At 44.2% G+C, this 27,470-nt stretch overlaps 2 protein-coding genes across 3 annotated transcripts in view; one reads left to right on the plus strand and one right to left on the minus strand.

Annotated features, from left to right (window-relative positions):
* Positions 1-12,291: 12,291 nt before the first annotated feature.
* Positions 12,292-16,965, minus strand: SOWAHC (sosondowah ankyrin repeat domain family member C). The gene has a single exon (XM_023190387.2). The coding sequence runs from the start codon at positions 16,790-16,792 to the stop codon at positions 15,197-15,199; it is 1,596 nt and encodes a 531-aa protein (XP_023046155.2). The 5' UTR covers positions 16,793-16,965; the 3' UTR covers positions 12,292-15,196.
* A 70-nt stretch (positions 16,966-17,035) lies between these two features.
* The window catches only part of SEPTIN10 (septin 10), a 71,304-nt gene continuing 60,869 nt past the window's right edge, over positions 17,036-27,470 (plus strand). The window contains exon 1 of one of the 2 annotated variants that reach the window (XM_023190389.3): positions 17,036-17,497. In XM_023190389.3, coding sequence (XP_023046157.1) covers positions 17,468-17,497 — 30 coding nt within the window. In that variant the 5' untranslated portion in view covers positions 17,036-17,467. The remainder of the gene's footprint in view (positions 17,498-27,470) is intronic. The other variant, XM_023190388.2, reaches the window with a different exon arrangement.

Here is a 27,470-nt window from a genome sequence, read left to right on the forward strand (position 1 = left end):
CGGCGAAGAGGAGATCAGAGCCCGCCCCCCCCGCCACAACCCCGGGGAAAAAACCAAACGCTCTTCAAAAAAAAAAAAAAAAAAAAAAAAAAAGGAAATCATCAGTCAGGTGTGGCTATGAGAGGCAACAAAGGAGTGACTGGGGAGAGCAAAGTGTGTTATACTCATCGGTCCTGGAGAAAGGAGGCATGCCTCGCTACACAGGCCACACAGCAGACACCAGGGTGGCCAGGAGGCGGAAGACGAGAGTCAGGGAAGGGTCAGGCCACGGCCTTTATGGTGGTTTCCACAGGAACGGCAAGGCAGGGCAGAGTGGACAGTATAGGATTGGCTAGTGCGGAGAATTCTGGTGGGCTCTGGACTCTAGGGATGGTCCCCTGTTGCCTGGGGTACTACCTGGCCTTGGGATGATTGAGGTAGAGGAGCTGTCTGCTAGGGTTTGCAGGCCAGCTAGAGGAGTGCTGGCTCTGGGTCGTTTGTTTGCCTATCAAAGGCATGCTCCAACCTGAGCCTGTTTCTTATCTCCAAGAATTGGCTGCCCCAGGGAGGGTTTTTTTAAAAGATGTCAAAACATCATACTATACATAAATATGTACATATATGCACATATATGTATTCCAGCTAGAGGACTGTAATTATACACACATGCACACACATAATATATGCAGTCCTCCAGCTGGAATTTCTCCTGTCTCCTAAACCTTAGTGTCGCCTTGTTTGTCCAGCCCACATGGATTTTCTTCTCATTCTTTCTTGCACTTCAGTGATGTGTGGGTGTGTTGTGTTTTACTTCTGACTGTGAGTCCCTTCAGGGCAGAACCTGGGACATCTACCTCACTGTGTTCTCCACCGCGGAGGCACTGCTGCTCCCAGTATGAGCTCTAGAATTGCTTTTTAATGAATAAATATCAGCAGGGTACATAACATATATGTGTCTTTACCAAGCCATACTCATACACATATTTTCTTTTTTTTATTTTAAACAGTCTCGCTGTATTGCCCAGGCTGGAGTGCAGTGGTGTGATCTTGGCTCACTGCAACCTCTGCCTCCCGGGTTCAAGCAATTCTTCTGCCTCAGCCTCCTGAGTAGCTGGGACTACAGGCATGCACCACCTCGCCTGGCTAAGTTTTGTATTTTTAGTAGAGACGGGGTTTCACCATATTAGCCAGGCTGATCTCGAACTCCTGACCTCATGATCCACCTGCCTCGGCCTCCCAAAGTGCTGGGATTACAGGTGTGAGCCACTGTGCCTGACCTCATACACACATTTTCATACTTACTATTCAAATTAGTACAGCATGGTGTTGAGATTTAAAAATCAATTCTCAACTTAGTAAATATTTGTAAGTTAATTGTTATATTAAGGTGGAGATTTACCATTTTTCAAGCTTGTGAAAATGAGGCCCAGGAAAATGAAAAAAAATATATGTATATATATACATATATCTTTAGGCCAAGTGACATTTGTACTTGCTGGCAGCCCTTCAGTATTTAAATGTTAAACATTTTATTTATTTATTAATGAGACGGAGTCTTGCTCTGTCGCCCAGGCTGGAGTGCAGTGGCAGGATCTCGGCTCACTGCAACCTCTGTCTCCTGGGTTCAAGCGATTCTCCTGCCTCAGCTTGCCTAGTAGCTGGGATTACAGGCATCCGCCACCAAACCCAGCAAATTTTGTAATTTTAGTAGAGACAAGTTTTCACCATGTTGGTCAGCTGGTCTCAAACTCCTGACCTCAGGTGATCCACCCACTTCAGCCTCCCAAAGAGCTGGGATTACAGGCGTAAGCCACTGCACCCAGCCTAGTTAGACATTTTAAATGATTGCCAACCTGCCTGCCAAGAGCCCGAAATTCCTCAAAAGGGAAGAGAAAAATAATTCTCACTCACTTAAGTATTTTTTGGTGAGGTTAAAAAAAATCTACTCTAGTAAAGTAGATAAACACGCTACCTGGGATGTGCTTTGAAAAAGTACCATGTCATCTTTTTGGTGAAGTGCCTTAAAGCACAATGTGGATGGCTTGGAATATATATAAGCAAGCAGAGAGCTTTGAGAAAAAGAGGACGAGGTTAGCAGAAAAAAATGTATCCACCTGAGAAAGTATTAGAATATAAATGAGGATATAAATGATGGAGGCTTAAATTCGTATAAACTGAATGTGGCCATACTGGGAATAATGGGAATTTATTTATTTATTTATTTATTTATTTATCGAGATAGAGTCTCTGTTTGTCATCCAGGTTGTAGTGCAGTGGCACGATCTCCACTCACTGCAACCTCCACCACCTGGGTTCAAGCGATTCTCATGCCTTAGCCTCCAGAGTAGCTAGGATTACAGGCACAAGCCACCACACCCAGTTAATTTTTGTATTGTTAGTAGAGATGAGGTTTTGCTATGTTGGCCAGGCTGGTTTGGAACTCTTGACATCAAGTGATTCATCCACTTCAGCCTCCCAAAGTGCTGGCATTACAGGCGTGAGCCACTGTGCCCAGCTGGAATCCATCTTTTAAAATGTGATTTTCTGCAGTGGTTTAGTAGCCTGGAGCATCTCTGCATAATGGAGGGTGGCTGCAGGCCCAGCTGTTAGGATCTTCCCAGAAGATGTCCATGAGATGGGCCACAGGAGCAGCCACCACTGTTACCATCCAGAAGACAGAGAATCAAGAAGTCACTGCCCCATGTCCATCAAAGATATACTTACACACCCTCTCCAGCCCAGCAATGCATAAATTGTACATATGTTCACCACGAATCTTTCATTGGAATGTTCATAGTGACACCCCCAAATGATAGCCCTCCAAATGAAACTACTCAATTGATTATCAACTGTTGAAGGGATAAATTGTGTTATAGTCATACAGCTATATAGCAACGAGAATAGGCCATCTGTTTACAACTATAAGCAACAATATGGATAAATCTTACAAACATTGCTGAGTAAAGTCAGACACATAATATGTACCTCATAATTCCAGTTGTGTGGACATACAGAAAGTGTGGAAGATCACCTAAGGTGTTAGAAGTCAGGATGGTGCCACCCTTGTGAAGAAGATCACGCCTCACAGGGACACAAGAGGGGCTTCTGGGGAGCTGATGTTTCTTGTCTTGTTCTGGGTGCTGGTTACATAGATGTGTTTAGTTTGTGAAAAATCATCATTATATATACAGAATGTATGTGCTTTATTTAGGTGTTTTATATTCCATTACAAATTTTTTTTGTGGGGCATGGTGGCTCACACCTGTAATCCCAGCACTTTGGGAGGCCAACGTGAGTGGATCACCTGAGGTCAGGGGTTCGAAACCATCCTGGCCAACATGGTGAAACCCCGTCTCTACTAAAAATAATACAAAAGTAGCCGGGCATGGTGATGCATGCCTGTAATCCTAGCTTCTTGGGAGGCTGAGGCAGGAGAATCACTTGAACCTGGGAGGCGGAGGTTGCAGTGAGCCAAAATTGCGCCATTGTACTCCAACCTGGGCAACAAGAACGAAACTCTGTCTCAAAAAAAAAAAAAAAAAAAGGTGGTTTTTGGCCAGGCGGTGACTCACACCTATGATCCCAGCACCTTGGGAAGCTACTCTACTAAAGTAGCAAAATACAAAATCTCTACTAAAAATACAAAAATCAGCCAGGTGTGGTGGCACATGCCTGTAATCCCAGCTACTTGGGAGGCTGAGGCAGGAGAATCGCTTGAACCTGGGAGGCAGAGGTTGCAGTGAGCCCAGATCGCGCCACTGCACTCTACCCTGGGTGACAGAGTGAGACCCAATCTCAAAATAAATAAATACACAAATAATTGTTTTGTTTTTGTTTTTGTAATCTGATGTCTTGCTATATTGCTCAGGCTGGAGTGCAGTGGGTATTCACAGATGTGTGATCATTGCACACTATAGCTTGGAACTCCTGGACTCCTGGGCTCAGCCTCCCAAATAGCTTGGATTACAGGTGTGTGCCACTACACCCAGCCCTGTTCGTTTGCTTTTAAGTCACAACTACTCCTTAACTACTGCTTCCACCATGGGTCTGGGCACACACCACCCAGCCGCAGTCCACTCCAGCAGACTGGACACCTGCACACCGTTCTGGACACCCACAAAGCTAAAGTCCCAACAACGGCTCCCCTGCCCAGGAAAGGCCCTATTGCCGGCTTGCCTGCAAGAGTGACAATGGCAGAAAAACAGCCTGCACTTTACTTTTACCTTCTTCATCTGCAAGGCAGCTTGGCAGAAGCCAATCTACTGAAAATCCTCAGAAGTGCATGTCTGAGCAGTGTCCTAGCGAGCCTAAGAAACGTACCGGCTTCTGGAATGGAGCCCTGGGCAAGTGGGCTGGAATGGAATCAAGTGGCCACTCTGCACAGCAGCCTAACCTCCTCATCAACTCACCTCCCCATCAACTGGCTGATGTTGCTGACGTCCACCTCTTCAGTTCAGTTCTGTCTGGTGTGTCAAGAATGGAAAGACAACCTTCTCAGCGGCATTTTGTTTGTCTGTCTGTTTGTTTTATTTTTTGTTTTGAGATGGAGTCTCACTCTTTTGCCTAGGCTGGAGTGCAGTGGCACAATCTCAGCTCACTGTAACCTCTGCCTCCTGGGTTCAAGTGATTCTCCTGCCTCATCCTCCCGAGTAGCTGGGACTACAGGGACATGGCTAATTTTTTGTATTTTTGGTAGAGACGGGGTTTCACCATGTTGGTCAGGCTGGTCTCTAACTCCAGACCTCAAATGATCCACCCACCTCGGCCTCTCAAAGTGCAGAGATTACAGGTGTAAGCCACTGCGCCCGGCCCTTCTCAGGGGCATTTGGATGTTATCATCTAGATGTTACCGTCAATGAGTTCAAGAAACAACAAAATAAGGAAGAACAGGAAGGTTATGGCAAGGGAGACCAAGGTCCATCTGTCATTTTAATTCTTTTTTCCCCTTATACCATATTTCTAACACAGAAGAATGTAGTAGACAAATATACACCCTAGCTTTATCATATTTAAACATCTTGCTATGTTTCGTTCTAATTTTTTTCTTAAAGGGAACACTGCAGATCTAGTTCAGTTTCTCCACTTCACTCCCCTTCTCCCGGAGGTAACCATGTCTTTAATTTGGTCTTTGTGGTCAATACTCTGACTAAGCATGCTTGTATCCCCAGATGAAACAGAATATTGTTTTGTTTTTACATTTTGTATACAGTGTATCCTACTCTACATTTCAGTCTGCAATTTGCTTTCCTTTCCCTTCATGTTATGATTTTGGATGCAACCCATGCTGGCATATATGGCTCTACTTCATTTATGTGCATTTTTATTTTATTTTATTTGAGATGGTGTCTTACTCTGTTGCCCAGGCTGGAGTGCAGTGGCGCGATCTCGGCTCACTGCAACCTCCACCTTCCGAGTTCGAGCAATTCTCCTTCCTCAACCTTCCGAGTAGCTGGGACTACAGGCATGTGCCACCATGCCCAGCTAATTTTTTTCTTTTTTTTTTTGTATTTTTAGTAGAGACGGGGTTTCACCATCTTAGTCAGGGTGGTCTTGATCTCCTGACCTCACGATCCACCTGCCTCGGCCTCCCAAAGTGCTGGGATTACAGGCATGAGCCACTGTGCCTGGCCTACTTCATTTGTTTTTAACTGCTTTATGCATGTCATTGTATGACAGCATCACAATTTATCTGTTCTCCATATGTTAGCAATTCGGGTTGTTCTCTTTTCTACTGTTATTACAAACAATGATGCAACAAAGACATATGCACATATATTTGAGATCTCTAGGCCAGTGCCTGGGAGTTCCCAGGGTCTAAAATGCAGATTCCAGTTTAGTAGGACTGGGAGGGGCCTGAGATTCTGTCTTGCCTTGCCTTCCTTTTCCCTTCCTTTTCCCTTCCCTCCCCTCCCCTCCCCTCCCCTCCCCTTCCCTTCCCTTCCCCCCCTTTTTTTTTCACGTCACCAGAGCTGGAGTGCAGTGGTGCCATCTCCACTCACTACAAGCTCTGCCTCCTGGGTTCAGGCAATTCTCCTGCCTCAGCCTCCCAAGTAGCTGGGATTACAGGCACCCACCACCATTCCAGGCTAATTTTTGTATCTTTAGTAGAGAAGGGGTTTCGCCACGTTGGCAAGGCTGGTCTCAAACTCCTGACCTCAGGTGATCTGCCCACCTTGGCCTCCTGAAGTGCTTGGATTACAGGCATGAGCCACCACGCCCGGCTAGATTCTGCATGTCTAAGAAGAGGATGCTGCTGGTCCCAAGGGCACCACTGGTGCAGCATATGTGATGAGAAGTGAAATAGTTGAGTTAAAGGGTATGTGTGTCTTCAACTACGTTTCCAAGTAGTTTTTCCACATTACTCTCCACGGTGGCACTAATTACACCCTTTCTGCGTATGAGAGTTCTCGTTGCACCACATTTTTTAGCAGCACTTGGTATGATCAGACCACAATCACAAGATTCTCAGATATCTAGACTATTCATTACCTCCGTACAAGGAAAGAAAAAGAGGAGCAGACCTCCAGCAACATTCCCCAGACAACTCACAGATGGCTGTAGATGGAAAACTGAAGAACAGTCCAAAAGTGAAATCATGTTTGTGAGATGGGCAAGTTCCGTTGAAAGCATGTGTCATGGTTCAGAATGATGGTCAGAATAGTAAAAGCGGTTGATTCTTCCAGATGAATTTCTTAAAATATAATATCACCATGTTACCTTCCTGCTCAAAAAGGTTCCCAGAGCCTTTTTCTGAATGAATTTCTCAGGCTAGCTTTCAAAGTACTCTTCCAGATGGCCCCTACCTGCTCCACTGTGCTTGCCTCCTGCTACCCCTCCCTGGAGCACCACCTGAGTGAAGGTTATCTCAAAACAATTTTGTAAGATGGGCTGAACTTTGGTGTTTATTTTTGTCTTAGCCTCAGGCCACCCTCTATGCTCCGTTGGCCTCTTTTGAAGAAGTGGGCTTGCAAAGCTCTGAGTCAACAGCAGACCCAGCTCCTTCCCAAGCTGTGCAGTGCACAGAAGGCACCCATCACATTGTTTTAAAATTAAATGGGCACAAAGACGACATAAGAGAAGACCCCTGTGGTTTGCCAAAGACTCCCATGAGCACCTCTTGGCTGTCCAGACCCCATCCTAGGCTCTCCTGGGTCCTCTCCCTTCTCCTTTCCTCTCCCCACCCCGAACCTACCAACCTTGTTTTTGGAGTTCTTTTAGGAGACTGATTTCGCTTCCATGGGGGTATCTACCTTCTTGATAAAGGCATCACGGTGTTCTAGAGGTTGATTATGGACCAGAGCAGTCTCTTTCCTGGACAGAATTCTCTCACAGCACCCACCTGGGTGCACACCTTAAGCCATGTGCCATTTCAAGGTGTCAGACATTGGGAAGAATAGTCAGGGTAGGATAGCTTTTAGGCAAATTCCATCTGACCACAGAGAAACTGGAGTCGCCTGCCAACAGCCGTCCATGAGAGTCACTCTGGGTTTTGGTTAGGGGAAGCTCCAGATAGGTCACCCTCTTAGAGATCCAAGAACAGTGGGGCAGAGTCCGGACCGCCGGAGGCCAGCTGGCAAGAAGAGCCGTTCATTCTGTTAACCCATAGACAGCCCCCGAGTACAAGCCTGCTCAGGATGGCTGTGTGGCTGAGACATCCACTCTGGAGAGCAGTTGCACAGTGGGCAAGAAAACTGGTGGCGCACCGGAGAGGGACATGCAGGGGCGCAGACGAGGACAATGACGAATGGCTGGGTATGGGTATGGGCTCAAGGAAGAGGCCACCAGGGATTTACATGCAGGGAAAATAGCACCCTTTGTAATAGATTCCGATAGAACAAACATAACACTCCTGCCTGTGCCAAAATGAACTTTTTTTTTTTTCTTTTCTGAGACAGAGTTTCATCATGCTCAGGCTGGAGTGCAATGGCATAATCTCGGCTCACTGCAAGCTCTACCTCCAGGGTTCAAGTGATTCTCCTGCCTCAGCCTCCCGAGTAGCTGGGATTACAGGCATGTGCCACCACACCCGGCTAATTTTTGTAGTTTTAGTAAAGACAGGGTTTTACCATGTTGGCCAGCTGGTCTCGAACTACTGACCTCAGGTGACTCTGCCCATCTCAGCCTCCCAAAGTGCTGGGATTACAGGCATGAGCCACCGGGCCCGGTCTCAAAATGAACTACCGAAATTCTTTCAGTGGGCTGCAAATTTATAAATGTATAGTATGAAAACAAGATGCCGTGTTGCTGGTTTTCTTCTACACTAGCCTTTAATCTCATGATTATGTGGAAGTGGGCTAAGCCTTTCCGTTAATGCTTAAGTACTCAGACAAGTGAAAGGGGGAGGTGAGCCTAAAGAAATAAATATAACTACACCTCAAATATTTTAGCAGCTCCACCATTCTGAGCTGAAGAAATATTCTTTCCTGACCCAAATATTCTTTCCTGATCCTAGGTGACACCAGAAAATGCAAACTCCTAAAAATCCAGTTCTGGCCGGGTGCGGTGGCTCAAGCCTGTAATCCCAGCACTTGGGAGGCCGAGACGGGCGGATCACGAGGTCAGGAGATCGAGACCATCCTGGCTAACACGGTGAAACCCCGTCTCTACTAAAAAATACAAAAAACTAGCCGGGCGAGGTGGCGGGCGCCTGTAGTCCCAGCTACTCAGGAGGCTGAGGCAGGAGAATGGCGTAAACCCGGGAGGCGGAGCTTGCAGTGAGCTGAGATCCGGCCACTGCACTCCAGCCTGGGCGACAGAGCGAGACTCCGTCTCAAAAAAAAAAAAAAAATCCAGTTCTAACCCTACTGCTGTGCAATAATAACAGAGTGTTAAAGTCATTATCTGTCTCAATCATTAGTGCTTGTTTTTGGTTCTTAGTTTGCTCTCTTCTGCAATAGTATGAATTTCCTATATCATTTGTACTTCATTAGGTGCTAGTCCCATAAACTTCAGGCCAGTTGACTGTCTCTTACGTTCCCAAAGAAGTGGTATTTCCTATACCACTAGCGCTTCCCACAAACCTTCGAGCCAATCTGCCTGAGCGCAAAGCTGAACTGCTAAGAACTAGCTTTGTGACCTTGGGCAAGTAGCAGCTACTTGGGTTTTTGTACTTCAGTTCTCCATCAATAGAAGTGAGGCTACTAGAATCAGGGAAGGGGTATTATGAGGGTTAAACAGCTTGCTTTTTATAAAGTACTTGAAACCTCATCGGGTATATACAGTAAGCTTCCTGAAAGTCTTAGCCATTTAGTCTTAACCTTAGTCTTGCTGCCAAGTCAGCACTTAGGTGATTCTAAACCTGACTAAGCCAAAGGTGATTCTTTGCTCAATAGTACTGAACTGACCACAACCAAATAATTCCCTATTTCTTTGTTTTATCTATTTATTTTTTGAGACGGAGTCTCACTCTGTCGACCAGGCTGGAGTGCAGTGGCACGATCTCAGCTCACTGCAACCTCTGCCTCCCGGATTCAAGCGATTCTCCTGCCTCAGCCTCCCAAGTAGCTGGGATTACACGTGCCCACCACTACGCCTAGCTAATATTTTGTATTTTTAGTAGAGACGGGGTTTCACCATGTTGGCCAGGCTGGTCTCGAACTCCTAACCTGTGATTCGCCTGCCTTGGCCTCCCAAAGTGCTGGGATTACAGGTGTGGGCCACTGCCCTCGCCATAATTGTCTCTTAAAAGCAAATTTCAAAGATCCCACATCAATATCAGATATTTCTGGACAAATCTCCAGAATGCTCAACTACGTTTCTGAACTATTATATTCAAAGTTTCTTAGAGACCCAGAAGACTATTCTAATGGAGGGCCCCCAGGTTCTTTGATCAGAATAGCATAAAGTTGAGTTAAAACAAAAAGTGGCTTACGCATGTAATCCCAGCACTTTTAGGAGGCCGAGGCAGGCGGATCACGAGGTCAGGAGATTGAGACCATCCTGGCCAACATGGTGAAACCTGTCTCTATTAAAATACAGAAAATTATCTGGGCATAGTGGCGCGCAGCTGTAGTCCCAGCTACTCAGGAGGCTGAGGTAGGGGAATCACTTGACTCCAGGAGGCAGAGGTTTGCAGTGAGCCAAGATCACGCCACTGCACTCCAGCCTGGCAACAGAGCAAGACTCCATCTCAAACAGAAAACAACAATAACAAACCAACAACTTACATGATCATACTTTATACCACTGGCAAAGTACTGGTTAACTTTATCCTAAGTCAGGCTGCTTTTGGCCAAAGTTTTGGTCAGAATGAATATGGTTTGGAGCAGTGTTTCTTGAGACAGAACTGGTCACAAGTGTGCTTTAAAATGATCTATTTTAAATTTTCAGGTGCTCATGCAACCTCTGACACGTTAACTCCAAGGGCTGAATGTTCTATCTCACAAGGCAGTCCATGGTATGTTTCAAATGATTATTAGAAATTCTCTATGCTAAACTAAACTTCATTTCCCTATTCATCTGCTCTTTGGGATTTCACAGAATAAGTAGTCATTTGTGTAACTGACAGTGCTTAGACGATTTAAGGCCAGTTATAATAGATTCTCCTACAGGTCATGGACCTGAGTCAGCTTGTAAGGAAACTTTTTTTTTTTTTTTTTTGAGACAGAGTCGCTATGACGCCCAGGCTGGAGTGCAATGGCACAATCTCGGCTCACTGCAACCTCCGCCTCCCTGGTTCAAGTGATTCTCCTGCCTCAGCCTCCCGAGTAGCTGGGATTACAGGTATATACCACCATGCTCAGCTAATTTTTGTATTTTTAGTAGAGATGGGGTTTTGCCATGTTGGCCAGGCTGGTCTTGAACTCCTGACCTCAGGCGATGCTCCCGCCTCAGCCTCCCAAAGTGCTGGGATTACATGCGTGAGCCACCACATACAGCAAAACTTTCTTATAAGCAAATTTACTCTTGAAAATCTGTTAAGTCGCTCATGAAGTACAATTCTAATAAAGTTGATTTTTATCTTCAGGATTGGAATAACTTGCTGTTCTTTTGGCTGAGCTGCAGATGAACTGGTAGGCTGGCATTTAAGCGCCATGTTACATAAAAAATAACTTTATTTGCATAGCATGAACGCATGTTATTGAATTATCCATATTATGTAACATTATAAAATATTTAATGTTTTCCTTTAAAAGACCCTGAGTACCTTCAACTTGCCAGGTACTGTGCAAGGCTGGGAACATTTGTCACACATTCCTTACCAATGCATCGATGTGGAAAAATAGGCTATTAGTTAACAGAATAGGAAAGCTACTTACTGAGGTGAAACTGACATTTAAAGAGAAGATCGAGAAAAAAATTATAGTGTTCTTCAGGGAAAAAGCAGGTAGTTATGTGAACCATATGACTTCCGTATCTTGAGAAACAAGTTCCTGTAGCGTCATCTTCCAACCCTCTAATATTCAGTGATTTATGAAGACTTGGGTCATCATTGAAGGAATGCTGGTTTATAGCAAATTCCAAGTATTTAATACTGGAATTAATCATGTAAGAAACTCCAAATAATGCTATTTACTTAGCAAAATAAAAATAATTTTTACTAGGAAAATTTCAAAAATATCTTTAAGTGAACTGGTTAATAAATCCTTTTAAGACATGTACTTCTAAGGAAAGAAGTTATTCTAGAAAAAGAAACTACTTATCTAGTCTTTCACTTATCCTGAAAAATATTTTATGGGTTGTCATAAAACAACAAAACCCCCAGCAGCCATAATAGTGGGATCTCCTGGAGAGAGCAATAGTGGGCGATTACACCAAGGAGTACCACATCCCTTTGCCATTCAACAGAGTTGAATTTTGCTAAAAATACAGATCACAGGCAGCCTTGATGAGGAAATTAACTCTCAATGCTTGACAGACGTTGAAAAATGAAAAACAGTATTCCTACACCTGTCTTGAAGTCAGCTCTGGGTAGGGAGGGTTTATGGAGGATGGGGTGTGCAAAACCTATACAGCTTTTTTTCAGGTAGTGGTGGAGGTATTACCTTCTCTCCTAGTTGATTCCTCCATCACTGGTGCCAAACTACAGCTGTTTTGCTAAAAATGTGGCAATTCAACCTGCAGAAAAGGTAACATTGTAGGAAAGCACTGACTCTTAAGATCTTACTAACAGCTTTTTACTGTGTGACCCTGAACAACCATTAACCTTTATTTTCTTATCCGTAAGTCAAGAACATATGGCCCATAATCTTAAGGGATAGGAAAAGGGTCAAATAAACTGAAACTTCAAAAAGCATTTTGTGAACTGTAAAATACAGTATATGTAAAAAGTCTAAAGGATGACAGAAACTTAAACAATTCAGAGAAAAATTCTACTGTGAATATTTTATTTTGACAAAACAAACTTTACAGATTTTACAATCTCCCAAATTTCACTTATTTAAAAAAAGGAGAGACAAGGTAACCTAGACTCCAAGATTTCAGGCATGAAAAAACTAGTACCAGATATTCAAGTTATATATGTGAACTGCATTTTACATACCATGAAAGTGGAATGTGACAAACACTCACTAGTTTCAAGTGTACCTCATAAGAAACACATGGACATACTTGGGTTTTTCAACCACATGGTTTCATATCAATAAACATCTAAGCATCTGACATACATTTTTCCATGAAACGTAGGCACAACTCTATGAATATCAAATTATAATCTTGCTTTTTATAATCTTGACTGGAAACTGAAAAATAAGAGGAATGTAGAGTTAAGTAGCCAAAAATGCTACTTACTGCATAAACAAGCACATCATGAAAAGGAATGCTAGTAGTTCCCCTCAGAAATGGGTTTTTGAAAATTTAAAATATTATTTTATCAGAAAAGTTAAAGCCTTTAGGGGGAAAACCATGGTAAATGACATATTGACTCAATCTCTAAAGCCCTAGCAAATTATAGATTTTGTGCAATTAGTGACCAACATATACATTTAAGAGATAATACTGACTGTTCACCAGAACCTTCTGATGGTTCTGAAACATCTACTCTTTAGAGTTATTTCAGCTTTACATGTCTATGAAATTTAAGATTCCTCGATGGGACGTCATAGCTTATTCCGCACTAGATACAGGCAATATGTATAGATTTAGCACAAATGACTACTTCTTACCTTCCAGGAGCCTATTTTTATTTATACAAAATTAGATTGGTTTTTCACCCACGTGTATGCATAAGTGCTTCTCAAATTTACACAGTTCATATCTAAAATCCCACAACAAAAGGCAAATGAATGGATAATAGTTTAGATATTTCATATTTGCATTCTTCTTTTTTCTTTTTTTTTTTTTTTTGAGACAGTGTCTCCGTTGCCCAGGCTGGAGTACAGTGGCATGATCTTGGCTCACTGCAACCTTCATCTCTCAGGTTTAAGTGATTCTCATGCCTCAGCCTCCTAAATAGCTGGGGCTATAGGAACGCACCACCACGCCCAGCTAATTTTTGTATTTTTAGAAGAGACACATTTTTACCATGTTGGCCAGGCTGGTTTCAAACTCCTGGCCTCAAGTGATCCACCTGCCTCGGCCTTCCAAAATGCTGGGATCACAGGCATGAGCCACTATGCCCGGCCTTTCATCCATCTTTAAACAAATTCAACGAGCATCTAGAGACAGATGTGACAAAAGTGTTACAAATTTCTATGCATTTTCTATGAATTGTTTTGTGCAGTTCACACATGGGTTCATTCACCCTGCAGGCTGTGAACTTCGTTATCCTGTAGTCTGTAGGTACTTAGGTTTCAGCAATTACGTGACCCAAAAGACTAAAGGAGAAGGACTTGTTTAAATTAGTCCCTCTCGAAAACTGTTTCCAATTTTATGACAAACAGATTTCATATGCTTGTGGGTTAAATTTTAAAGTAATTATGAAGCCATTTACTCTAATATAAATGAATGAAATGTAATTAAGAACCACACTTAAGTCCTTAATTTTAATGATTGGTATTTTTCATTTATATACAAAGGAATTTAATAGCCAGCAGCATTTAAATATAGAAATAGTCCCATCTCTTCTCTATTCCCTTTTATAAAGTGCCATTTTAACTGGGTAGATTTACTACCCAGATTTTCAGTAACTACAGGATAGGTATCTAATTGTCAAGAAAAGGCTGGAAAATTAAGTTTAGCATTTTAAACATTTGTAAAACATTGCTACATGTCAGAGACTACCAATGTAGTAAAATAAAAAGTGTACCTTACCTGAGGATCATTAAGTTGGTTTAATAATTACTTCACAGAAACATGGGCTCATGAGCCAATTTGTGCTAATTATTTAAACCAGAAACAGTTTCTGTAGGTAATTCAGCTCTAAGCACCATTAAACAGGGTTATGCCAAGTAGAACAATGGTTATATGATCCTCAGAATACACACCCCAGCAAATGCAAACTTTTAGAATAGTAACACAAGTTAGTGAGAATCCGAAGGAGAGGCAACATTTTATTTAAAACTATCATAGGCTGCTAAGTGCCCTCTTTAAATAAAATTTTGTGTAGTTATTAATATATCTTAACACTGGTGTACCTTAATAGTGGTGTTTGAGATAGCTGGAAACCATACTACAGAAGTGAATGTTGCCTGTTTCTTTTGTTCAGTGATTAAAACTGAAATTGCTTTTAAAAAAATAATTTAACTGCTACTTACAATACACATAAAATACCAAGAGGATTCCCATTTTATTCCCATTATTATCTAATTAGTATTTTTGCATGTCAACTTCGATCTGACCTTCAATAGTACCTTAAAACGCAAATGCAATTAGTAAAAAATGGGGCAGCCTGTCGTTTCCACACTCAGAAATACTACCAGTTTCATTACAATTTGCATTTTTTTGTTGCTCTTGAAAGAGTAACCCCTTATAAAATCAGATACATAAAAAGTGCACTAATCCTTACTTTGCAGACATCCAGGAATGGTTAAAGCAAAGGAACTCTCATTCATTCATTCTGTTCCCCCAATTTAGATACATTTCTAGTCTCCAGAAACAGGCTCCAGGGCAGGGAAGTGGAGGGCAGAAAAGAGGCAAAGGTCAAAGTATGACGAATCTCTTAAAAAGAAATCCACTTTCTCCAGAAGGCTAACCTGAAGGGAACTCCGCCCCATCCATTCCAGTCCCTCAAGTAAGAATGCATAATTTAGCTTGTCTTTCTGGTCTCATTTCCTTACAGCAACTAGTATTCAATTTCCTAAGACAAATAACCCTTTGCATTTTCTAAAAGAAACAATTTTTACCCAAATACATTGGACTTTGGTCTCAATTTGAAGGAGGACGAGTGGCCTTTAACAGACCGTTCCTCCTCCACTTCCTCCTCCCCCCCACCCTCCAGTGGCTGTTCTGGGTCCCTGAAGGAGGGTGTGGTGTGGACAATCTGGGTTCTGAAGCGGATTTTGTTGAGTCTGGGTTTTATACGTCCACTAGAGCTGCCTGAGGCTTTGCGCCCTGGATCCTTGGCTTTGCCTCCCACCCACCCCTCAGCCAAGTGGTGATGTTGGTGATGGTGATGGTAGTGATGGTCTCCTCCGTCATCTAGGACGTGTGAGAGTTTGTAGGTGATGAGATGCGAGGGAAGCACCTTTGAAAGCCTCCAGCGCCCACCGCCGCTACCCGCGGCGCTTTCCCCGTCACCCTCGTCCAGGGCTCCCACCAGGTTCTTGATCTCCTCCGCGATGCTCTGACTCAGGTACCGGGAGGCCTTTTTCCCACTGTAGTCCCTGATGTCCACATCGGCGTCGTAGGCCCCCACCAGCAGCTTCACGACCTCCACGTGCCCGTGCATGGCTGCCAAGTGCAGGGCGGTGTAACCCCCGCTCGTCCTGGCGTTGATGTTCACCGGCAGCTGGTGTTTGTTGGCGAAGTTGACTAGCATGGCCAGAAGCTCCTGCCTTCCGTGCTTGGCGGCCCAATGCAGGCAAGTGAAGCCAGTAATGAAGTCCCGCTTGACCAGCAGGCCGGGCTCGCAGGTGAGCAAGCCCTCCAGGCTGTCCCACTTGCCATCGGAGGCAGAGAGCATCCAGGCGTGCTCCAGGGGGTCCAGCGTCACGGAGCCTCCGCCGCTGCTCTCCTCCTCCGCGGACGACGAGGCCACCGATGCGCTGTCTGAGTCGCCCCCGCCTCTGCCGCGTCCTCCCCCGGAGGAGCTGCCCGGGCTGCTACCCCCGGGACACACGCTCCTCTTCAGCTGCGGGGAGCTGCCCATCACCAGGTCGCGGAAGTTCTGGCGGGCCGGCCTCTGTGCAGTGGCCCCCCCAAGGGAGCTGCTCCTGTCCGCCTCCTCGCAGCCATGGGGCGGGGGTTCCAGGTCCTCACTGGGTCCCGGGGCCGGAGTCCGGGGCAGGGGCTGCACTTCGCGTCGCGAGTTCTTCCTGCGAGCCCCGGCGCTCAGGGGCGGCCCGTGAGCGGCGGCGTGGGGCTCTCCCTCGCCCAGCTCGTGGCCCTGTCCAGGGAGCGCCTCCGGGGCCGCTGCGTCGGGGAGCCGATCGCGCACCTCCGGCTCGGCCGGGCAGTCGGGGGCCTCGGGCTCGGCGGTTACCTGGATTCGCGGCGGGTCCCCGGAGGGCTCGGACGGCCCCTCACAGAACCTTTTCTTGAGGTGCACGTACTTGGCGCCGTCGGCGGGATCGACGCGCACCGTGGCCACGGCGTTCACCAGCTCCTTGAAGTGCGCGCGGGCGCGGGCGCGCTGCTCGGGTTCGCCGCCCAGTGCGCCCCTGAAGTGCTGCACCAGCTCCGCATGCAGGGCCCGGCCCCCGCGCTCCGCCAGGAAGCGCAGCACCGCCTCGGGGCCCAGCACTGCCTCGGGGCCCCACTCTGCCGACCCCTCCATCCTAGACCGCGCTGCTCCCCCGCCAGCGGGCGGCTCAGCGCGGTCCCATCGCGGCGGACTCCCAGCGGCCGTCTCCCGACGACGGCGGAGTCTGGCGGGCTCAGCGGGCTGCCAGCCTAGGCGTCACAGGCCGGAGAACTCGGCCACCGCCTCACTGGGCCGCGCCCGGGGGGACACGCCCCCCGCATCCCCGCCCCGCGCCCACGCCAACAGGCCACGCCCACTTCCGCTCCTCGCTGTATCGGCCACACCCACCTAGGGCGGCCTCGCCTCAGGGCCCGCCCACTTCCGGCCTCGCGTGGGTCGCAATCACTGTTCCGCAGGTCCCGCCTGCATTCCTCGCGCCCTCTTCCTGGAGTCCCGGCTCTCCTTCACCCCGCCCCAACACTGACACTCAGTCCTCAGTCGTCGAGGGCAGCTCCCGCGAGGGGCTCGTTTGGCGCACTCAAAACGCTCAGCGCGCACCACAGGTCGTCCGCCCCGACCCCGCCCCCCGTCCACCGTCCCCGGAGGCCTCCAGCTCGGCCCCGCCTCTGTCCCTTCCCTGTGGCGGAGCCGCCTCTCCTCGCTCCCTGCCCGTTACTGCAGCGCTCCCGCCTTCCCGCCGCCGTTGTTGGGACCAGCAGCTCGGGGCCGGGCTGATACGGCCGCTTCACCACGCCCCTGCCCGCGACCATGGCCTCCTCCGAGGTGGCGCGGCACCTGGTGAGTCCCGCCGACGCCGGGGCCCCAGCCCCGAGCTCCTCGGCCCCCGCGGGACTTCCCGGACCGCGACCCCGGCCCGCCGGCCCCCTGGTCCGGCCCGGGATTGTGACCCGCGCCCCCTCGGGCCCCGCCCGCCCAGTTCTTCCCGGCTTCCGCGGCGGCCGGGCGCCTGGGGCGGGAGAGGAGCCTCTGCGGAACCTGGGCGCGGCCGGACCCCGGCTCGCGGGGCACAGGGCGCGGTGCCAGCGTCGGGACGGTGGGAGAGTTCTTCTTGAACGACTTCCCGATCTTTGCCAAAAGTTAAATCCGCAGCGGTGATTGTGGGTCTCTCATGGCTGTAACGGTGTTGAGGGCGCAGTGCGGACTGATTGAATAGCGGTCATCTTTTACAGCCGTGAGCACTTCCCAGCCTCCCTGCCCCCGGGAGAAAGCCCTGCTTCCCTGGCTTTTCAAAAGCTTTCCCGTTTTACCCAATGATGTGGTCGTCCAAGTTTTCCTCCATTAGGATTTTGAACCGTTTTTTTTCCCGCCTTGACTCTTTTGTACTGTAAAAGAACGCGTTTGTTCATTGTTTTGAACCTTTCCAGTTACTTTTGTATATTTGTTTCGCTTGTTAGTAAGCCAGCGGTTTTCAAAGTGTGGTTACAACTATTTTCGTAATAGTACCAAGGACCTGTACATCGAGTTTTCCAAAGGCTACATGATATGGGATGATACCACCGTTTGGAGGGCCGATGTCTGTGTATTCTTTTTTTTTTTTTTTTTGAGACGGAGTCTCGCTCTGTCTCCCAGGCTGGAGTGCAGTGGCCGGATCTCAGCTCACTGCAAGCTCCTGTCTGTGTATTCTTAAAAACAAATTCTCCCTTTTAATTTCTGATAGTAAACATTAGTGGTTTTAATCTATATAAACAAAAGCATTTTGGAGGCTGGAGACCGAAAAGTTTGAGAACTACTCTCCTAAGCAGCCTCCTACATGAGAAGTTTAAATTGTAGAAAGAGTTCAGGTTGTAGGCTGAGAGATTAGAGGATCCGTCCAAAGTGACACCGTTGGTTTGTTTTATAGAACGTGGACAAAGATTTTTCTCCCCGATTCAGCCCTTTTCATTCTATCGCATATTTTTAAAAAATCTCAAATTTTCTGTTTGGACCCCCTTGTCTCAGTTGCTGTGTTTGTGTGCATGTGTGAGTGAGGGAAAATTGAGGGGTCCTGGTGAGGAAAATGTGTTTTATAAACTCTTTGATTCGTAGAGTACGTATCCAGACAAGCTTGAGCAGAAGAGAGCACTTCATTTAGCTGATGTTAGATTTGTTTTTAGTTGTATTTAATTTGCTTTGAGGCTAACTTATTTTCGAATTAAACTTTATTTTGCATTAATTGTAGATTCGTATGCAGTCGTAAGAAATAATGCAATATAGAGAGAACCCCTTACCCAGCTTTCCACAGTAATATCTGGCAAACCCATAGTATGATATCACAACCAAGATACTGTCATTGATTGATACAGTGAAGATAAAGGATGTTCCCAGGACCAAGAGGATCCCATAATGCCTTTTTATAACCACACTCACTTCTTTCCTGCCCTGCCTCCTCCTTAACTCCAGACAATCAGTGATTCGTTTTTATTCCTGTAATTTTGTCATTCCAAGACTTATATAATGGAATTACCCAGTTAGTAACCTTTTGAGATTGGATTTTTTTTTTACTCAGTAAAGTTCTGGAGATTCATCCAGGTTGTTGCATGTATCTGTAGTTTGCTGACGTAGTATTCCCTGGTATGATTGTGCCACAGTTTGAAGGACATCTAGGTTGTTTTCAGTTTTTGGCTATTGGGAATAAAGCTGCTATAAACATTCATGTCCAGTAACTCATAATGTAAGCATAAGTCTTCAGTTCTCTGGGATAAATGCCCAGGAATACAGTTGTTGGGTCATATGGTAATTGCATGCTTAGTTTTATAAGAAACTGCCAAACTTTCTCAGAATGGCTATATTATTTTCCATCCCCACCAGAAGGGTATGAGAGGTCCAGTTTCTGCACATCCTCACCAGCATTTGGTGTTGTCCGTATTTTTAATTTAGCCATTCTTATAGGTGTATAGTGACACCTCATGGTGATTTTAACTTGCATCTCTCACATTGTCACCCAGGCTAGAGTGCTGTGGTGCCAACATGGCTCACTTCAACCTCAGCCTCGACCTCCTGGGCTCAAGCGATCCTCCTGCCTCAGCCACCCCAAGTAGCTAGGACTATAGGTGTGCACCACCACACCCGGCTAATTTTTGTAGTTTTTATAGAGGCAGGGGTGTGACCATGTTGCCGTGGCTGGTCTCAAACTCCTGGGCTCAAGTGATCGTCCAGTCTCAGCCTCCCAACATGTTGCCTATTTTCTGGTTAGATTTTTTTTTTTTTCTGTTGGGTTTAAAGTTTTTCAGGTGTACTAGATTCCAGTCCTTTCTCAGATGTGTCATCTGCAAATGTTTTCTCTCAGTCTGTAGTTCATCTTTTCATCTTCTAATAGGGTCTTTTGCAAAGCAAAATTTTTAAATTTTGTTGAAATTTGTCATTTTTTCCTTTTATGGACTGTGCTTTTGGTGTCAAGTTTAAGAACTCTTTGCCTAACCTTAGGTCCCAAAGATTTTCTCTTATTTTTTTCCTAAAAGTTTTATAGTTTATGTTTCATATTTATGTTATGACCCATTTTGAGTTAATTTTTCTGTTAGGTGTCAGACTTAAGTTGAGGGCCATTTTTTTGGCCTATGGATGTCCAGTTTGTTGTTTGTTGAATAGACTTGCTTTCAATTATTGAATTGTTGATGCACTTTTGTCAAAAGTCAGTTGACCATATTTGTGTGGGTCTATTTCAGTCTGTTTCTGGGTTCTCCATTAGCACACAGTCTTGATTCCTGTAGCTGTGTACATCTGAAATAAGGTAGACTGATTTCTCCCACTTGATTCCCCTCTCCCCCAGATTTTTAGCTACTCTAGTTCTGTTCCTTTTTGTGTAAATTTTAGAATCATCTTATCTATATTTACAAACAATTTTGCTGGAATTTTGAGAGGAATTACATTAAATGTTTATATCAATTTAGGGAGAATTGATAGCTTTATTATGTTGAATCTTCTAACTCATGTACATAGTATTTCTCTTCATTTCTCTCTCTTGTTTTTTTGGAGACGGAGTGTTGCTCTGTCACCCAGGCTGGAGTTCAATGGTGTGATCTCAGCTCACTGCAACCTCCACCTCCTGGTTCAAGCAATTCTCATACCCCAGCCTCCCGAATAGCTGGGATTACAGGCATGCGCCACGACGCCTGGCTAATTTTTTGTAATTTTAGTAGACACGGGGTTTCTCCATGTTGGTCAAGCTGATCTTGAGCTCCCAACCTCAGGTGATCCACCTGTCTCAATCTCCCAAAGTGTTGGGATTACAGGCATGAGCCACCGTGCCCAGCCCAGACCTTTTATTAATAGAAGAGGATATTACAACTCAGGGAAGTAGCTGGGCACAGTGGCTCACACCTGTAATCCCAGCACTTTGGGAGACCCAGACAGATGGATCACAAGGTCAAGAGATCAAGACCATCCTGGCCAACATGGTGAAACCCCATCTCTACTAAAAATACAACAATTAGCTGGGCGTGGTTGTGTGCACCTGTAGTCCCAGCTACCCAGGAGGCTGAGACAGGAGGATTGCTTGAACCTGGGAGGTGGAGGTTGCGGTAAGCTGAGATCGCACTACTGCACTGCAGTCTGGTGACAGAGCGAGACTCTGTCTTTAAAAAATAAACACCTCAGGTAAGTTTAGTGTCTCGCTCAAGGAATCACAGCTAGTGATCGTGAGGTTACTCTGTCATATTGTCCCTGCCATTATCTCCACCATGCCCCTTATTAGGGAATTGCATCATTTTATGATTCAGGAGAGCCTGACTGTATAATTAGTTATTGCTGACTGAGATAGTGGATCTTGAAACAGTGTTGAGTACAGTCCACTGACTGCCTTTTCCTCTCTGAAGAAACAGCTGTAATTTTCCACTTCTTCAGTTATCCTTACCTTTTAAGTGGTGTCTACATCTTTGCAATTCCTGTCCACATTTGTCATTTTCTGTTTTAGCTACAATGCTTCTGAACTTTTTTTCTCATTCCTTCTCAGGTATTCTTCAGTGAGGATAATTTTTGTATCTAAGAGGCTTCTCTCATTTGTTTTACTTTCTGTCTTGAAGTTGTGATTCTTAATTCTTTTCTTTCATGTCCTGTTAATTACCATCTCCGTGCCTTCGGATATTCCCATCTCTTCATCTGGAGATCCTATAATCATTGTAGTATAATGAAAGACTCAGTTCCCGCTACTTCCTCTGAAGCTTTCCCGGAGATCTCCAGCCCCTGGCAGCCAGGCTACTTCTCATTTGGCATTTGGTCATATGCTACCTTGCAGTACCTCCTAATTTATGTTTTTGTATTGTTAACCTTTTGCATCAAGTAAGCTCTGCATTTTTTCGTCCTTAATTAAATTATCTGCCTTCAGGAAGAGCAACCTGTGTTATTCTTTGTATCCTCCATAGCCATACTCATATATCTTTGAGGACAGGTGTTGATTTTTTTTTATATGGAAAGTATGTTATCTTGGACAATTTTATTCTTGCTGAATGTTAAATGAATAAATTATAAATGCAGGCAACCAGCAGCTGTTTGTTCATCTACATGTATGTTCTAATGAAGCCCCACCTTCCCTAGGCTGTAACACTGATAGTCTCATGCTTTTCAGATATTCCCAGACTGATTTTCCTTATAACATAGCCCCAGACTCTGTTTGGATTAATTGATTGATTGATTGATTGATATATTTTGATGTGTGGGAATGAAGGAGAAGGATGCTCTTAAATTTTTATTATCTACTGCAGGATAGATTCCTTCTCTTCAAGAATACGTACAGGACCCTTGTTTTCAACCATATTAATGTAATTTGTCTCTGCTTTAGATTTTGGGCATTCCTAGTATAAAATGCCTGATGCGCAAAGCTTTTGTAATGAGAACTTTAATTCTTACACTTTCTTCTGATTACATCTGGAAGGTTGATTTAGATAATGCTTTATTTAGAAAATTTAATACTTTTTAGGATTTGTATCTACTACTGATTTAAGGATTATGGAGAAGGAATCATGTATCTCATAGTCATAATGACAAAAGTAAACTATTTTAAATTCTAATGTTAAACACCTTAAAGCAAATACGATTTAATAGCTTGGGATATAGCACTTATACTTTGTTGGTATTATTTTTAGTAAATAGGCTACCTGGTCTGTGCCAAGTAGGATGGGGTCCCCAGCCCCTCCACACTAGTTTCAGCCTAACTTCACATGACCAAGGAGCTTTTCAAAGATAAGGTGGAAATGTGGCTATTCTCTGATTTCCTTTACCTTCCTCCCTTAAGAATCAGGTCAACTTTATCCTGCCCTCTGTGTGGTCTGTATTTATGGGGATAGCAAGAAAGTCCTATTGTCTTAGAGTGTCTGTTACATAGAAAGAGTTCACAAATTGTGAAGTATTAGGTAGGGAGTATATTGATGGATACCTTGAATGTTTAGTTGAGTGACCATGAGAAAACTATCCAGTTTTCTCATAGACAAATAGAAGCTGTGCATGGTGACATTTTCCCTTAGCTGCATATATACTATTTGGCAGAAACATTACCTTGAGCTCTAAGTTAGGCCAGAATTAACTCAAATGATTTTTGAAAATTAAAATAAAAAACTGCTTTTGTTATAAAGGACCTTTAAGAGGAATAGTTGACTAAGGTAATTCTATGTGAATAGATGAGAAATGTTCTCATTGACAAATTAGTAGCTAGTTCTGCTCCCTCTGAATGAGTCACGGCTTCAGAAACAGACATTGAACTTTTCTTCATCTCCAGCATAGTCTTCAGTTTTTTTTTCCCGTTTGCACTGCATGAAATCTACTTTATAGAAAGTCCTTTTGTCGTCTTATAAAAGTATAGATACTTCCAGGGAGGTTAGTCAGTGGGTAACTTTCCTAATGCCTAGGGAGATCTTGGGAATCAAGGAAGTCAGAGTTTCCCTAGGGGTGAACACAGGTAGGTAGTTTTGATTTAGGGCAAGTTGGGTGAGGAGTCGGGGAGGGGAGGGCTGCACAAAGGGAGGTGGGAAAAGACTAAATCTAAACTTTGCCTTTTTCAAGGTTTGTCTAGAACAGTGTTTCTCAACATTTTTTTCATTATTGTTCCCTCAGGAGAAAAATTAAGTTTAAATAAAATGTAATTAATTAATAACATTTGATTTTTATTAAATTAATCCAAGTAATTAAGTTCTTCCTAGGGGGAGGAATCCAGTACTAAAGCATATACATTTTTCAGATACGGTTGAGCTTTGATGAAGGCCACAGACTATTTATTTATTTATTTATTTATTTATTTATTTATTTATTTATTTATTTATTTTTGTCCTCCCAAGAACCAATTTCTGCTCTCTTTAGTGGGAGAGAGAATACAGGTACTGCCCCCATTGAGAATGTGTGATCTGTAGTTAGCCATCCTAGCAATAGGGCAACATATGTTTTTTCTTCTTAGTCTGCTACTAGATTTGAAAACAGTCTAAGACTAAATACTCTGTACATTATAAGTTAAATGAGGCATTTGAGAACCTACTCAGGACCTTAGCTGTTTGTAATATTGTTCTATGGAGACTGTATTCTTACTCCAAGCAGCTTACTAATACGAATTTTTGGAAAATACAAATTATTTGTGTGATTATGATTTATACTACCTTTAAAGCTTTTTACAAAAGCTCAATATTGAGCTAAATAGTAAAGGAAGAGATGGGCACGGATTAGCGGAGAAGATCAGGCTAGACATTTTAGACAGCAAGAATATTCACTGTCTGACACTGTTTATATGCTCAGCCTTAAAATAACATGAGAAGCCTTTCAATTCTTCATTATTCCTGAAAGAAATAGCTTTGCTGGGCGCAGTGGCTCATGCCTGTAATCCCAGCACTTTGGGAGGCTGAGGTGGGTGGATCACCTCAGGTCAGGAGTTCGAGACCAGCCTGGCCAACATGGTGAAACCTTGTCTCTACTAAAAATACAAAAATTAGCCTGTCGTGGTGGTGCGTGCCTGTTGTCCCAGCTACTCGGCAGGCTGAGGCAGGAGAATCACTTGAACCTGTGAGACAGAGGTTGCAATGAACTGACATCGTGCCACTGCACTCCAGCTTGGGTGACAGAGTGAGACTCCATCTCAAAAAAAAAAAAAAAGCTTTAAAATTTTTAGTGCAAATTTTTTTTTTTAATAAAAGGAAACTTTTTAGCTATTATTTTCAACTTTTAGTGGCCCAGTAATATCTGAAGATCTTTGCAGGTAATAAAGTAGTTAAGATATATTTTTCTGTGGACTTGTTCTTTGTGGCTGTAACTATGTCCACTGTGGTAATTGAATGTTACCAGATGCTGAAGTGCATTCACCATGGCAAGTACTTCCCTTGTGTTATCACATTTTATTTTTTATTTTTTGGTTTTTGAGACAGAGTCTCACTTTGTCGCCAGACTGGAGTGCGGTGGTGCAATGTCGGCTTATTGCAACCTCTGCCTGCTGGTTTCAAACAACTCTCCTGCCTCAGCTTCCTGAGTAGCTGGGATTACAGGCATGTGCCACCGCACCCAGCTAATTTTTGTAGTTTTAGTAGAGATGGGGTTTCACCATGTTGGCCAGGATGGTCTCAATCTCTTGACTTCGTAATCTACCCTGTTTGGTCTCCCAAAGTGCTGGGATTATAGGCATGAGCCAGCGCGCCCGTCCTGTGTTATCATATTTTATTCTCCCAGCCCATGAGCTGAGTACTGTTATCTCCAGTTTTTTGGATGAGATGCAAATTTCACACATCCTTGCACAAAATGTCTCTTGTTTCCTCCATGTTGTCTTTGTACCTCCTTGCCCCAGACCTCATTCCAGGCTTTGGCAGTTCTTAATGATGCAGCATTTTGCATCTGTTGCTACTATAAACAGTTAATTCTAACAGCCTTCTTAACATACATTTATACTGATGTCATGTTAACTCTTCTCCTTTGTGACATGGGTCATTGAGAGAATTTCTAGGGGCTCTCTGTTTTGGTAGAAGATAGGCTGCTTGTCATATAGTAACAGAAATTCTGTTGTATAGAAAAGAATTATAATTTACAGTTTCTGTGTAACTCTGAGGACCAAAGAACCTAAGACAGCATTACAATTTGAACAGTTGGAGAAAATATTTTAATTTTGCTTTATATTTGCATATTTTGCTATATATTTTCTTTTTCGTTGATTACAAAAATTATACAGATATTATTTAGTTTTATCCTCAGATATTCTGATTAGTTTTTTTAGCTATACTTTGCCATTTACCTACCTTTTAGTCAGAAAATTGTTATACTTTTATGAATTAACTTTGTTATACAAGTACAATTTATTTATTTATTTATTGTTTTTTGAGATGGAGTTTCACTCTTGTGGCTCAGACTAGAGGGCAGTGGTGTGATCTCAGCTCACTTCAACCTCCGTTTCCCAGGTTCAAGCGATTCTCCTGCCTCAGCCTCCTGAATAGCTAGGATTACAGGCACCCACCACCATGCCCGGCTAATTTTTGTATTTTTGGTAGTATGGGCAGGCTGGTCTCAAACTCCTGACCTCAGGTGATCCGCCCGTCTTGGCCTCCCAAAGTGCTGGGATTATAGGCATGAGCCACTGCACCCGGCCTCAAGTACAATTTATATACAGTAAATTTACCCTTTTTAGTATAAGGGTCATTGAGTTTTGGTGAAGGCATACAGTTGTGTAACCACCAGCTATTTAAGCTAGTTCCATAACCCCTGAAAATGTCCTTGTGCTATTGGTAGTCAATCTCTTATCCCACCCTCCTTTGACAACCACTGACCAGTTTTCTGCCTCTATTGTTTTGCCTTCCGCAGTGTCAATTGTATGGAATTTTCATAGCCTTTGCACTGGCTTCTTTCATTCAATGCCATGCCTTTGAGATTCATCCATGTTTATCACTGAGTCATATTCCATTATATTGACGTGCCGCAATTTAGTTTATTCTTCCTTTCTCCATTTAAAGAGCATATGGGCCGTTTCCAGTTTTTGGCAATTATGAATGAGAATACTGTTTACCTTTACTTACAGGTTTTTGTTTGAATGTGATTTTTGTTTTTGAGATGGAGTCTCACTCTGTCGCCTAGGCTGGAGTTCAGTGGCATGATTTCAGCTCACTGCAACTTCCGCCTCCTGAGTTCAAGTGATCTCCTGCCTCAGCCTCCCGAGTAGCTGGGATTAGAGGTGCGGGCCACCATGCCCAGCTGATTTATGTGTTTTTAGTAGAGACAGGGTTTCACCATGTTGGCCAGGCTGGTCTCGAACTCCTGACCTCCAGTTGATGCACCTGTCTCTGCCTCCCAAAGTGCTGGGATTATAGGCGTGAGCCACCACGCCCAGCTGAATGTAAATTTTCACTTTGGTCAGTGTCTAGGAGTAGGATTGCTGAGTGGTATATTAAGTGTGGGTTTAACTTAATAAGAAACTGTCATACTGTTTTACAAGTTAGTTGTACCATTTTGTATTCCTACTAGTGATGAATGAGAGTGTGTTGCTCTGCGTCCTTGCCAGTACTTTATATTGTCAGTTTTTTGGGGGTTTTTTTGTTTGTTTGTTAGTCATTCTGATAGGTATGTAGTGATATCTCACTGTGGTTTTAGTTTGCATTTCCCTAATGACTGTCATGTGCTTATTGCCATCTGTACATCCTTGGTCAAGTGTTCCATCTTTTCCCAATTTTTAATTGGGTTAGTGTCTAAATACTGAGTTGTACAAGTTTAAAAATATATATACATATATGTATTTCTTGTATAAGTCCTTTATGAGACAGATGATTTATAGCTGTTTTATCTCAGTCTGTGTCTTGTCTTTCTTGTCTTTTCAGTCCCTTTTTTCTTT

This window comes from Piliocolobus tephrosceles, chromosome 15 (genome assembly GCF_002776525.5).
Source record: "Piliocolobus tephrosceles isolate RC106 chromosome 15, ASM277652v3, whole genome shotgun sequence".
NCBI lineage: Eukaryota > Metazoa > Chordata > Mammalia > Primates > Cercopithecidae > Piliocolobus > Piliocolobus tephrosceles.

Bases quoted from the DNA above. Each gene is read 5' to 3' on its own strand.
- SOWAHC (XM_023190387.2), bottom strand. From the start codon at position 16,792: ATGGAGGGGTCGGCAGAGTGGGGCCCCGAGGCAGTGCTGGGCCCCGAG.